Source organism: Petaurus breviceps, unplaced genomic scaffold (assembly GCF_028583685.1).
Source record: "Petaurus breviceps papuanus isolate PSGF00001 unplaced genomic scaffold, PetGlider_PUasm1.0 38, whole genome shotgun sequence".
Classification (NCBI taxonomy): domain Eukaryota; kingdom Metazoa; phylum Chordata; class Mammalia; order Diprotodontia; family Petauridae; genus Petaurus; species Petaurus breviceps.
In genome coordinates, this window is record NW_027186304.1 from 207,689 (window position 1) to 220,440 (window position 12,752).

At 39.4% G+C, this 12,752-nt stretch overlaps 1 protein-coding gene across 2 annotated transcripts in view; it reads left to right on the forward strand.

The window, feature by feature from the left end:
* The window catches only part of FBXO15 (F-box protein 15), a 90,614-nt gene that overhangs the window by 20,047 nt on the left and 57,815 nt on the right, over positions 1 to 12,752 (forward strand). For both annotated transcript variants that reach the window (XM_069099559.1, XM_069099560.1), the window contains exon 4: positions 11,904 to 12,146. In XM_069099559.1, coding sequence (XP_068955660.1) covers positions 11,904 to 12,146 — 243 coding nt within the window. The remainder of the gene's footprint in view (positions 1 to 11,903; positions 12,147 to 12,752) is intronic.

A 12,752-nucleotide genomic window follows, 5' to 3' on the forward strand; every position in this document is an offset into this window, starting at 1 on the left:
TGAACATACATATGCCCACACTCACATATATATTTATATATACATATACCCTCCTGTACATACATATATATGTTTGTATACGTATATTTGTAATGGGAATGTAAATTTTAAAGATCTTCCCTGCCCCTAGGCTAAGTGCACCTGGAGCCTGAGGAGGGAGGCTTGTTTTTCAGTAGATACTTTTTGATTGGCCAGTGGGTCAATAAGGTTGTTACATTTTCTGAGCCAGGAGAAGGCTATATAAGCCCTGATGTGTAGCTTTGTTTTGAGACTCACTTTGAGAAGTGTTGTGTGATTTGACCAGATGAGACTCTGGGAAGCCGTTGTTGAGAGCCCCACCTCGGCTTTGAAAAACCCAGATGTTGATTTGGTGTGGATGTAATGTTGGACAGTTTGGAAATCTGTCTACTTAATCTGTTTCTCTGTCTTGATAATTCTGTCTGTGTATACTGAAGTTCGGGGTGCTGACCTTTTCCCCTGAACTAGGTAAACGATACATATGTTTGACTGATTAAAGTAAGCTTATTAACCCATTTTGAGTTGCTTTCCTTTATCAAAGCAGATCCAAGAACCTGTATTGGCAGCAAACCCTGGAGACGCTTGGGGTGCTTGCCGCTACAATATTCCCTTCATCTATCCTCATACTGAGAAAAGTCTCATGAGTTACAATTATGTTTTTTTCAAGTAGGAATGTAAATAGTTCAACTTTAATAAGTTCCTTATGATTTCTTTTTCCTGTTTACCTTCTCATGATTCCCTTGCTTCTTCTATTTGAAAGTAAATTTTATGTTCAGCTCTGTTTTTTTTTTTCATCAAGAATGCTTGAAAATAGGGGCAACTAGGTGGTACAGTGAGTAAAGCGCTGGCCCCAGAATCAGGAGGACCTGAGTTCGGTTCCGGGCCTCAGACACTTAACTCCCACACACAAAAAAAAAACTAGCCATGTAACCTTGGGCAAGTTAATTAACCCCAATTGCCCTCCAAAAGGCAAAAAGAAAAAAAAAAGAATGCTTGAAAATCCTCTATTTCATGGAATGACCATATTTTCCCCTGAAGCATTATGCTCAGTTTTGTTGGGTAGGTGATTTTTGGTTTTAGTCCTAGCTCCTTTGACCTCTGGAATATCATTTTCCAAGCCCTCTAATCCCTTAAGGTGGAAGCTGCAAGGTCTTGTGTTACCCTGATTGTGTTTCCACAATACTCACATTGTTACTTCCTGACTGCTTGCAGTATTTTCTCCTGGACCTGGGAACTCTGGAATTTGGCTGTAATATTCCTAGGAGTTTTCTTTTCGGGATCTTTTGAAAGAGATGATTGGTGGATTTTTTCAGTTTCTCTTTTGCCCTCGTGTTCTAGAATGTCGGCAAATTTGCTTGATAATTTCATGAGACAATGTCTAGGCTCTCCTTTTGATCATGGCTTTCAGGTGGTCCAGTAATTTTTACATTATCTGGCCTGGATCTGTTTTCCAGGTCAGTGGTTTTTTCCCATGAAATATTTCTAATTGCCTTCTATTTTTTTCATTTCTTTAGATCTGTTTTATAGTATCTTGATTTCTCATAAAGTCATTATCTTCCATATACTCCAATCTAATTTTGAAGGAGTTATTCTCTTCAGTGAGTTTTTGAAATTCCTTCTCCAGCCCTGGCAAATTTGGCTTTTTAAGGCATTCTTCTCCTTACTGGCTTTTTGGGCCTCTTTTGACATTTGAGTTAATCTATTTTTTAAGGTATTATTTTCTTCACTATTTTTTTGAGTCTCCTTTAACAGGCTGTTGACTCACTTTTCCTGATTTTCTTTCATCATTCTCATTTCTCTTCCCAATTTTTCCTCCACTTCTCTTACTTGATTTTCAAAATCCTTCTTGAGCTCCTCCATGGCCTGTAAGCAATTCATATTTCTCTTGGAGAGGCTTTTGATGCAGGAGTTCTGACTTCGCTGTCTTCTTCCTGCTCCATGCCTTGATCCTCCTTGCTCATATTGCCAGCTAATTACTTTACTTTGGGGTTTTTTGCCATGGTAGAACTCTGCTTCCAAAATGGAGACAGCTTTGTCCCAAATTGCTGGGGTTTTTGCAGCTGCCAGAGCTATCAGGAGGGCATCCTCTCTACAACCCCCACAAGCTCTGGCTCACTGGCCACACACCCCAGGACCACCACCCAAGACTGCAGTCCAGATCCAAGTAGGTTAAAGCAAGAGCTATTACCCTCTGAATGGTTACTTGGCCCCCTACATCTGCAGGCCAGGAGCTCCTGAGGCAGCCACGCCGAGGCGGCTGCAGACGCAGCGCCTCGGCTGCTTCTTGCCTGGGGTGGGGGGCAGGGGCTAGACTGCATTCTTTTATCACCCCTCCACCCCAGTTCCAGAGTTCCACACTCACCTTTTACTTTGTCTTTGGAGTTTATGGGTTGAGAAGTCTGGAAACTGCCACAGCTACTGGTGATTCACTCTCCTGAAGGCTGCCCTGGGGCTGGAAGCACATGGGTCAGGCAGGACTGTGGTTGGCTCCCAGCTCAGTGGGATAGACCCTTGCTGTTGGTCTTCCGGGCTGCCTTCAATGGGAGATTTGTTTTTCTCTGTCACTTTGTGGGTTCTGTAGCTCTAAAGTTTGTTTAGAGTCATTTTTTTTACTTGTATTAGAAGTGATTGGAGTGGGCACTCACACCAAGTTGGTACTTCTATTCTGCCATCTTGGCTCGGCCCCCTTCCTTCTCTCTTTTAAGTTGATCTACTTTTGCTTTTGCTTTTGCTTTATCTGAGATAAGGATTGCTATCTCTTTTTTTACTTGAGTTGAAGCACAGTATATTCTACTCCCGCTTTTTACCTTTACCCTGTGAGTATCCCCGTTTCAGAGGTGCTTCTTGTAGACAACATATTGTAGGATTATGGTTTTTAATCCATTCTGCTATCTGTCTCCAGTCTATGGAAGATTTCATCCCATTCACATTCTCAGTGATGGTTATTATCTGTGTCTTTCCCTCTATCCTGTTCCCTTCCCTGTTGATGCTTTTATTTCTCTCTTCTCCCTTCCCGTCCTTAAGAGTTTTCCTTTTGACCACTGTGTCCCCCCTTTCCCTCCTACTGCCTGTAGGGCGCAGTAGATTTTTATACTTAACAAAGTATGTTATTCCCTCCTTAAACCCAAACCGATAAGAGTAAATTTCATACAGTGCTCCCTCCCTCCTTTCCCTCTACTATAATGAGTTTTTGTGTCTTTTCACATTAAGACCCTAAACTTAATTGATTTATGTTAATCCTTCCTTGTACCAAAACCAATGAGAGTAAAGTTCATATAATGTTCATCTCCTTTCTTTCTTCTACTATAATATGTTTTTATGCCTCTTCATGTGGCATAATTTACGCTTTTCTGCCTCCTCCTTCCCTTTTCTCCCATTATAATCCCTTTGTACCCCTTAATACAGTTTTTTTGTCATCAGATTAGTTAATCTATACCCACACCTTCTATCTATGTATATCTCTCTTAAATGTTGCTATAATTATACAATTCTCAATATTGACAGGTATCAGATTCCCGTATAGGGATGTAAACAGTTTACTCTTATTGAATCACAAGTGGTATGTGTGTGTTTTTTCCTTGTTTACCATTTTATGTCTCTCTTGAGTCTTGTATTTGGAGATTAGATTTTCCATTGAGTTCTGGCTTTTTCATCAGAAAGGTCTGAAAGCCCCTTATTTCATTGAATGACCATCTCCTTGCCTGAAATATTATGCTCAGTTTTCCTGAATAGTTGATCCTTGGTTCCAAGTTCTTTTGCCTTACAAAATATCATATTCCAATCCCTCTGATCTTTTAATGTAGAAGCTGCTAGGTACTGTGTGATTCTGGCTGTAGTTCCATGATATTTGAATTGTTTCTTTATGGCTGCTTGAAGTATTTTTTCCTTGACCTTATAATTCTGAAATTTGGCTACAATATTTCTTAGAGTTTTCAATTTGGGATCTCTTTCAGGAGGTATCTGATGAATTCTTTCAATAACTATTTTACTCTCTGGTTCTAGGACCTCAGGAGAGTTTTCTTTGATAATTCCTTGGAGGATGTTGTACAGGCTGTTTTTTTCATCATGGCTTTTTGGTAGACCGATAATTCTTAGATTATCTCTCCTGGATCTGTTCTCCAGGTCAGTTGTTTTTCCAGTGAGATATTTTACATTTTCTTCTAATTTTTCGATCTTTTGTTTTGTTTGATTCTTATTTGTCATAGAGTCATTAGCTTCAACTTGATTGATTCTAATTTTTCATGAATTATTTTCCTCGGTTAGTTTTTGAAGCTCCTTTTCCATATGTTCAGATTTCATTTTTAGGGAGATATTTTCTCCAGTTAGATTTTGAACCCCCATCCCAGTTCCCAAATTTTACTTTTTAAGGATTTGTTTTCTTCAGTGAGACATTTTTTCCCATTTTGGCCAATGTAATTTAAAAAGAATTAGTCACTTTATCTTCTGCCCCTATAATTTGGCTTTTAAAATCTTTCTTAAGCTCTTCCAAGAGTGCTACTTGGGCTTGAGATCAGCTCATATTTCCTTCTGTGGTCTCAGGTGTGAATACAGGGTCCATGGTGTCTCCTGAAAGGGATTCTTCTAGTTCACAATGATAGGATTCAATCTTCTTTGGTTCTCCCTTTGCAAGTTGCTTCCAGCCCATTGTGATTGCCTGTTTCCTGGCTTTTAAAGTGTATTTCTTCTTCGAGGGTACAGAGGGCTCTGACCCATGATTCTCAAGCTAGGGGCCTGGCTGTTGACTTTCTGTGCTGTAGCCTCTGGGGGTCTAGACTGAGGCCAAGGCCAGAACTCTCAGTGTTTCCCTTAAGTTACCTTGAGGCTCTCAGAGTAAGGTGTGGTGGAGGGGTGGTCTGGCCACATCAGGTTTCCAGCTCTGTGCCCTGGGGCTACAGATTCACCGTGGGCTTCTGTTGTTAGAGCTTGCTGGCTCCACCCCCCTGGGCTTTGGAATCTCCCACTGGTCAGCTGAGATGGCTTTTGTTGGGATGCCTTCCATCCTTCAGTTCATGCAGGGCACAGCTTCAGTCACACTCTTCCTCTAGAACTCCCAAATGTGCTACTACTCCCACTATTTCAGGATTTTACACTGGGGCAATAATCTCTGGGTCTTCAGGGTTAGGGAGGGGAATTAGAGCAGCTAGGCTTTACTCCGCCATCTTGGCTCCCAGAAGTTCAAGTAGGTGATTTTTAAACATCCAGGCTGTGGGCTGATAGCCTCAGGAGAAGCTGCTATCGCTGCCTCGGGCCCTGCACTTTCTCTTACCCCGCTCCGACAGATCCTCTATCCCGCTGTGAGAAGTCTGCGAATTGCCCCTGCTGTGGGTGAATCTGTTGACCACTGGCTGGGGTTTGCTTTCTCTCTGCTCTAGTCTGGTCTCTGGTCTGTGCTGGTGCAGCCCCTGCACGCTCCACACTCCCTCAGCCCAGTCCTTCATGCGTACATTCCTGGACTGGGAATCTGTCACACTCCATCTCCCAGTGGATTCTATCACTCTAAAATCCATTCAGATTCACTTTTTAGGGTTTACTGACAGAATTTATGGAGGAGTTAAGGTAAAGTCCTTCATTCACTCTACCATCTTCGCTCCACCTCCAGGTTTCTTATTTTGGCTGCGTTGACTTTATTTGTGCAAAAGCTTTTCAGTTTTTGTGTAATTATTTTTATCTTGTGATATCTCCTGTCCATTGTTTAGTTAATAATTTTCCCTGTTACCTGAGTTGAGAAAGCTATTTGATTTTATTCTCTCCTCATTTTTGTGGTATAACCTTTTACATTCAAATTTAGGATCCATTTTGAGCTTATTTAGCATATAGAATAAAATGTTGGTCTAAACCTAATTTCCCCTAAACTCCTTTCCATTTTTCCCTTTTGTTGTTGTTCAGTCATTCAGTCTTGTCTGACTCTTTTTCATTCCTCTTCACTGGTATCATCTGCATATTTGAGACTATTGATATTTCTCTTGTCAACCTTAATTCTGACTTTTGATCAATGTAACCTAGCCTTCTGCATGATGTACTTTGCACATAAGTTAAATAAAATGATAATATACAGCCTTGTCATACTCCTTTTCTGGTCTTAACCCAATCAGTTATTCCGTTTTTGGTTCTAACTTGGTTCTTGATCTGCACACATGTACCTCCAGAGACAAGTAAGATGATTTGGTATCCCTCTCTCTTTTGGGACTTGCCACATATTTTTGTGATCCACATTGTCAAAGGCTTTTATTATACTCAGTGAAACAGAAGCAGATGTTTTTCTTGAACCCCCTTGATTTCTCCATAATCCAGTGAATGTTGGCAATTTGGTCTCTAGGTTCTGTTTCTTTGAAAACCAGACTGTTCTTCTGGTAATTCTTTGTTCACATATTGTGAAGCCTAGCTTGCGGAATCTTAAGCATAACCTTGCTGGTGTGTGAAATGAGCACAGTTGTCCAGTGTCATTCCTTCGAATGTTCAAATTACCATACAGTTGCCTTCATTTCACACAGATTTGGCAAACTAGGCTTCAGCCAAAATATGTGAACTAAGAATTTTCTAACCTTTTTTTGTCACATGGGAATTTCTCTAAGTAATTCATTCTTGTGTTTAAGCAAATGACTATTGAGTTCAGTTACTTTTTCATTTTTACTTATCAAATCTGTTCAATTGAACACTTTTCTGATTTTAAACCAATATCAATTATTTTACTAAGTGCTTTGAGGTATTGTTTTCTTTTGTTCCTACTTTTCCCCCCTCATTGCTTCCTTCCAGATGCTAATATTTCCTCTTAAACTTACTGCTGGCTTCTGTTTTAAAATACATGCCTTTTATTAGCTTAAAAAGCGAGCCTTCTATGCTTAATATTTTAGAGAGTTTTTTTTGGCATATTTGAGTGCTGTACTTTGTTAATATATCATTGCAGCATATAATAATGTGTGTTTGTGGGTATGTACACATGGCCTTGTATGCACATAGTGTGATGCAGTATAATCTATCCAGTTGCATGCTTTAATTTGGACAGTGTGCATCTCTCCTCTTCCCTTTTCTTCAACCTTTCTACCTATTTCCCCTTTCTTTTTCCTTTTATTTGATGTTGACCCCTCATCTCTACTTCCAAGGAGGAGGGAATCTGGAGTTCCTGCTATTTTCTGATCTTTAGATCCAGTTTCCTCTGTTCATGGCCTTAGGTCACTCCAGTTCCCTTTCTGTGTCTAGAATGGCTTGTCATACTATTTCTCGATCAGGGATTCATCATCAGTAGTCCTTCTGTTAAGACAAAGGACTACTGGGACTTAGCATCTATCCTGCTGATATATTGAGAGGCCTTGGGTATTGGAGTTTGCCCTGCTTTTGAACCCAGAGGGCCATCACCCTTCTTTGTTAGCTCAATGATCTTATACATTTTGTTTCTCTCAATTAGAATGTGAGTTCTTTGAGAACAACCTGTCTACATTTTTCTGTTTGTGTATCTCCAGCATATGGTAAACCACATGACTTGGCATACAATAATTATTTAATACCTTTTCATTCATTCATATACTTTATTTTTCTAGTATGGATAGTTGGACTGCTTCCCTTTTGCATAGCTATGGTTCTCACCTTAAAGGTCTTTTGCTATTCTGGGGTTTGATATAATTAGTCCAGGGTACTCATAGGAACATTTGGAAAGAAATGATAGGAAATACTTCTTTAGTTTAAATTTTATGCTGGATATCTCCCATAGTGCTAATGAACACTTAAGTGAGCCAAGGTTTCATTTTATTGTATTCCTCTCCTGACCTTGATACTTCATGGGTTGTTGATCAGAGTTATCTCCATGGTCCAATTCTTCCATTTAGAGCCCGCTTCATCATACCATTTTCATGTTTTCATGTATAGAATGCTAATATGTACTTGGTTCATTTCCTCAAGTAGAGAATTACGTTGTTGGTTATTGAACAAAGATCACATATTAAGAGTACGTATTAAGTGAAATAAATATTTTTAAACTTGTTGAGAATTTATGGGACTTAGTGCTGTTCCCTTTTTCAACCACTGACACAGCATAAGGTTGCTACAGATGATATGGGATTGTTGTAAATTTTAATTTTGTTTCATGTGGCCAGAAATATAGTATATATTGATTATGACCTTATTGTACATCATTAACCTTTCTGTGTTAAGGTAGGTAGGTCCTCAAAAAGCAAATCTAATTTGTTTCTAGTACCATACTCAAGGAGGCAGGGTGCAATAGAATGCTAATCTGTAGTCAGGAAGACTGCTTTTCCCAAATTCAAACTTGGCTTTAGACACTGACCCTGTGACCCTGGGCTAGTCACTTAACCCTGTTTGCCTCAATTTCCTCATCTGTAAAATGAGCTGGAGAAGGAGATTGCAAACCATTCCAGTATCTTTGCCAAGAAAACTCCAAATGGGGCTCTGAAGAGTTGGACATGACACAATAGGAAAAGTGACTAAGCAGCAACCATACTAATCAATACCTCCCGTGCTTAGGCTACCCTAGTTTGCCTTTCTGGGGCCCAGAAATCATAGCTATCCATGGAAATAAACTTTTTGTGGAGGAAGTAGAGATGAAAGATGAATGGTTTTTACCCTCAAAAACAACAAATGTATTATGGAAAACTTGGTTTGGTCACAAAATGATTGTTTCTTGAGGGTAAGTATTGTTTTCATTTTTTGTCCTTGTCTCCTTATCCTCCAGCAAAGTGCTTGGCACGTAGTACACAATTGATAGGCTTGTTGAATTTATTTTAATTTCTAGTACTTTAAGCATACATATTTATTCAGGCAAAATTACCCATTTTCTTTTAAATACTTTTGAATTATTTTTACAAATGCAGATGAATGGTGTTGAACTGAACTTTCAGGAGGCCCTTTCGTTCTCAGTTTTTGCCAGATTATGAAAAGTAGATTAAAGATTGGGTGTAAAAGATGTCACATTGTATTATGGTAAACTAAACATGTTGTGTTGTGGGGACTTGAGATGATTCCAGATTGCTGCCAGGTAGATTCATGAAGCACTTGTCTTTAGAAAATAAATTGTAGAAAAAGTAAAAAGCCTTCCTGAATACATAGAATGTAATGTTTACTCTTAGTTTTGTCTTGTTGTCTTTTGACATTTTGTTGTCATTTTTTGTGGTTCTGTTGTGATTTTATTGTTGTCTTTTTTTTTTTTAGCTCTTTTGTGAATCTCAAGGTCATAGGACCAAGAGAAACCAAATGCTAACATTTTGCAAGTCTAGACCCTGTATAAACTTAGTCTCTTTCCTGAGATTCTGTGTAAGTAGTCTACTAAACTCCTTATAACTCATCTTCATAGTAATAAATGGATTCTATGGGGGCGGCCAGGTGGCGCAGTGAGTAAGAGCTCAGCGAGTGAGAGCGCAGCGAGTGAGAGCACTGGCCCCAGTGTTGGGATGACCTGGGGATCGAATCCGGGCTCAGACACTTAGCACCCACCCAGAAACACCTGGCCGTGTAACCCTGAGCAAGTTACTTAACCCCGATTGCTTTAAAAAAAATGGATTCTATTGCCACTGTATGGTTTGTTCCTATGCCTTTCAGGGCTGTTCAGGAGGATGAAAACCTGTTCATTTACTTCTTTAGTCTGTGGGAACTACAGTGATCTAATACTGTAGTTTCCTGCCTAACTTCCTATTTCATAACCAGTAAGTCATTAAATATTATTAAGTGGCCCCTGTGTGCCAGGCACTGTGCTAAACATTGAGAATATGAACAAAGGCAAAAGGCAGTCCCTGCCTTCAAGGTGCTCCTGGTCTAATGGGGAAAGAAAATACATAACAAGAAGCTAAACACCAGGTTTTGGGGGGCATAGGATATTGACTTGGGGACATGATGACAATCCAGAGGACTATGACTGGGTCAAAAATAACAACATGCTTGTTCTGGGGGCCCCCTTATATGGAGGTTCTGGGAAGAACTTTCTACCCTCTCCAGTCAGAGGAAGAGAGTGCTATGGAGGTATGAGTTTCAGAGTTAATGTAATCTTGTGGGATGATGAGATTTGGGGGGGGGCTCATGAAAGTCCCCAAGATTTCAGCCAGGTCGGAAATGACTTAAGCTTTTAGAAATCATTTTAAGGGAGTAGAGGTACAGTATGATAGAGGACAAGTTTTGCAGCCTGGGTTTAAGTCTTCCTTCTGAAATGTATGTTATAAGATCATCGAAAAGTCAAACTCTCATTACTGCAGGAAATTTTTGAAGACTAAGGAATTGCTTGAGTTGCTGGGGTTTGTATACCAGAAAAAACAAACAGGTAGCAGTTTATGGTTCAACTCAAACATTTATTGAGCACCTCCAGTGTCTAAAGACTCTGCTTCAGTTAAAAAATATTTGTAATCTAAACTATTTTCCCTTTTCAATAAAAACAGTGAAAAATTCTCCAAAGTCCTGTGATAAAGCAGGAATTGTACCCTCCCCCTCACTCTAGAAAAGTTTTCTTTATTTTTGTTGCTGAGTTCCCCTGCTTTTTTCCTTTACATCTTCAGTACAAACCAAGTTTTTTCTTCAATATTGTGATAATTTATATCCTGATATGATTATAACCAACATTGATACTAAGAAAAGTGAGGTTCTGTGAATTAATCATTGTCTACATATTGAAGTTGCTCTTTTTTTTAATGCAGAGTCTCAATTTGTTTTAACATTTTTTCTGCCTTTAATCAGGTTGTGATCTATGATTTCATCAGTGTGGGATCTCCTTCCACCTGTGTAGATTGCAACTTATTGCTGAGGTAGCCAATATGTTTTGGAAAGTTGTTTGAAGGTCAGAAATTAGTGTCAGAGGTACAATTCAAACCGAGTTTGTTCTGACTTTGAATTCAGTGCTTTAGCTACTATTCAGGGCTGCCTTTCACCGCTTCTGGGACAATTGCAGCCACTTCCAGTTTGGTCTTCCTACTTCAGATCTCTTCCTTCATCCAGTCCCTCCTCCGCACAGTTGTTGAAGTGATTGTCCTAAGTTGTAGGTCTGAGCATGTCACCACCCTGCTCACTAAGCTGTAGTAGCTCCATATTTTCTCTAGGATCAAATATGAACTTCTATGATGGGCTTTTAAAATTCTTCCCAGTGTTGCCTCTTTCTGTTTGTCCAGTCTACTTAAGTATCACCCGCTCCACATTCTCCACAGTCCAGTCACGCAGTCGCCCTGGATGTTCCTTGTACCTGATGTGCCATCTCTCATTTCTGTGCTTTAGCACTAATTTTTCCTCATGTTCTTTCCTAACTTGTACCTCCTGGAATTCCTACTTCAATGTTCATGTCAAGAATTACCTACTATAGGAAGCCTTTTGTGGTACCCCCAAGTATGATTTTTCCTTTCCAAAATCACTTTGTATTTTATTTGTATATGTGTTTTTTATATCTATATGTGATCATGTCCTCGCTGTTAAATGTAAGCTCCTTGAGGAAAAGAACTTTTAAAATTTTGCGTTTGTAGGTGCTTTAATGTAGTGCTTCTTAAACTTTGGGTTGTGAAGGGGTCGCGAGTGGAAAAAGTTTAAGAAGCCCTACTTTAATTCATGCTTGCTCATTCATTGGAGGATTTAGTTGTGATTTAGTGCAAAGAGTACTGGATTTGCAATATGAGGAACTGAGTTAAAATCCTGGTTTTTCCACTATTGTTTTTGTGTGACCTTGGGCAAGTCACTTCTCTAGGCCTTAGTTTTCTTACCTACAAAAAGAGGGGGTTGGACCAGAAAATATCTAAGAACCTTTTAAGCTCTGAAATTAATGAACTGATGAATTTCTTAGGTGACTCAATTACTGTGGGTTTGTTTTTGGCTTTCAATAATAATTTTGAGTATCAAAGGGCCTCCTTGCTTGATTACCACTGTTAAAAGGAAAAGGGAACTTAAAATTTATTTTCTTTAATTTTTCCCAGTTTTATTTGGTTCAGAATCTACTCCGCTTCTTTTTCACCGAAGAGATCAAACTGGGAAATGAATGCAGTAGAGAAGACAACTGTGTCTTTGAGCCATACATCACTTCATGACAAAGAAACTGGATACTGGAAGAAAAAATATATTGTGAAACAAATAGCAGCCGGAAAAACAGCTGTAACTCAGCTTCTGAAACCTGTAAATCCATACACAGGTCTGCCCGTGAAGACCAAAGAAGCCCTGAGGTAAGCCACAAATCACAGCGTGAGGAGCGCAGGTCTTTCCCATGGTGTAAGGGTGAATGTTTAAGGGTTGATTTGAGATTGGTGAAATACTGTGTAAGTGCAAAGAGTATTTAACATAGGCTACTAAGATGTTTTGTAAAGATAACAACAAAATGTTGATCTTTAAGCTATAAACCCACGGCTCAGGAGGCCCAGATCTCTGAGTTTACACGAAGTGGATCTGATCTTGGGAACCATCCCAGAATTTCAGTGTCTGTTTCTGGCTTCATATAACCCACCCCAGAGTGTTTTCTGAGAAATCTCCAAATACAGTTTTATGTGTAGTTCATTTATAGGTTTCTACAGATGTGGATGAGTCCCTAGATCCCATGCAAATATTGAAAGTAACAAATGCATGGAAGATAGAGGACATCCTTTATCTCATTCCACAGAAAATGCAGGTGTACAGGACTCATAGGATCTCATGAACACATGAAAAAACCACAGTGTTCTGGGCTGGGCCTGACTTAGGCTACACTTTTGGTAGTAGGTTGGATGTTAGAATAAATGAGATGTTTGTAGGTCATGTAAAAGTTAAAAGGAGATTTAGATAGCCATGCAAGAGAA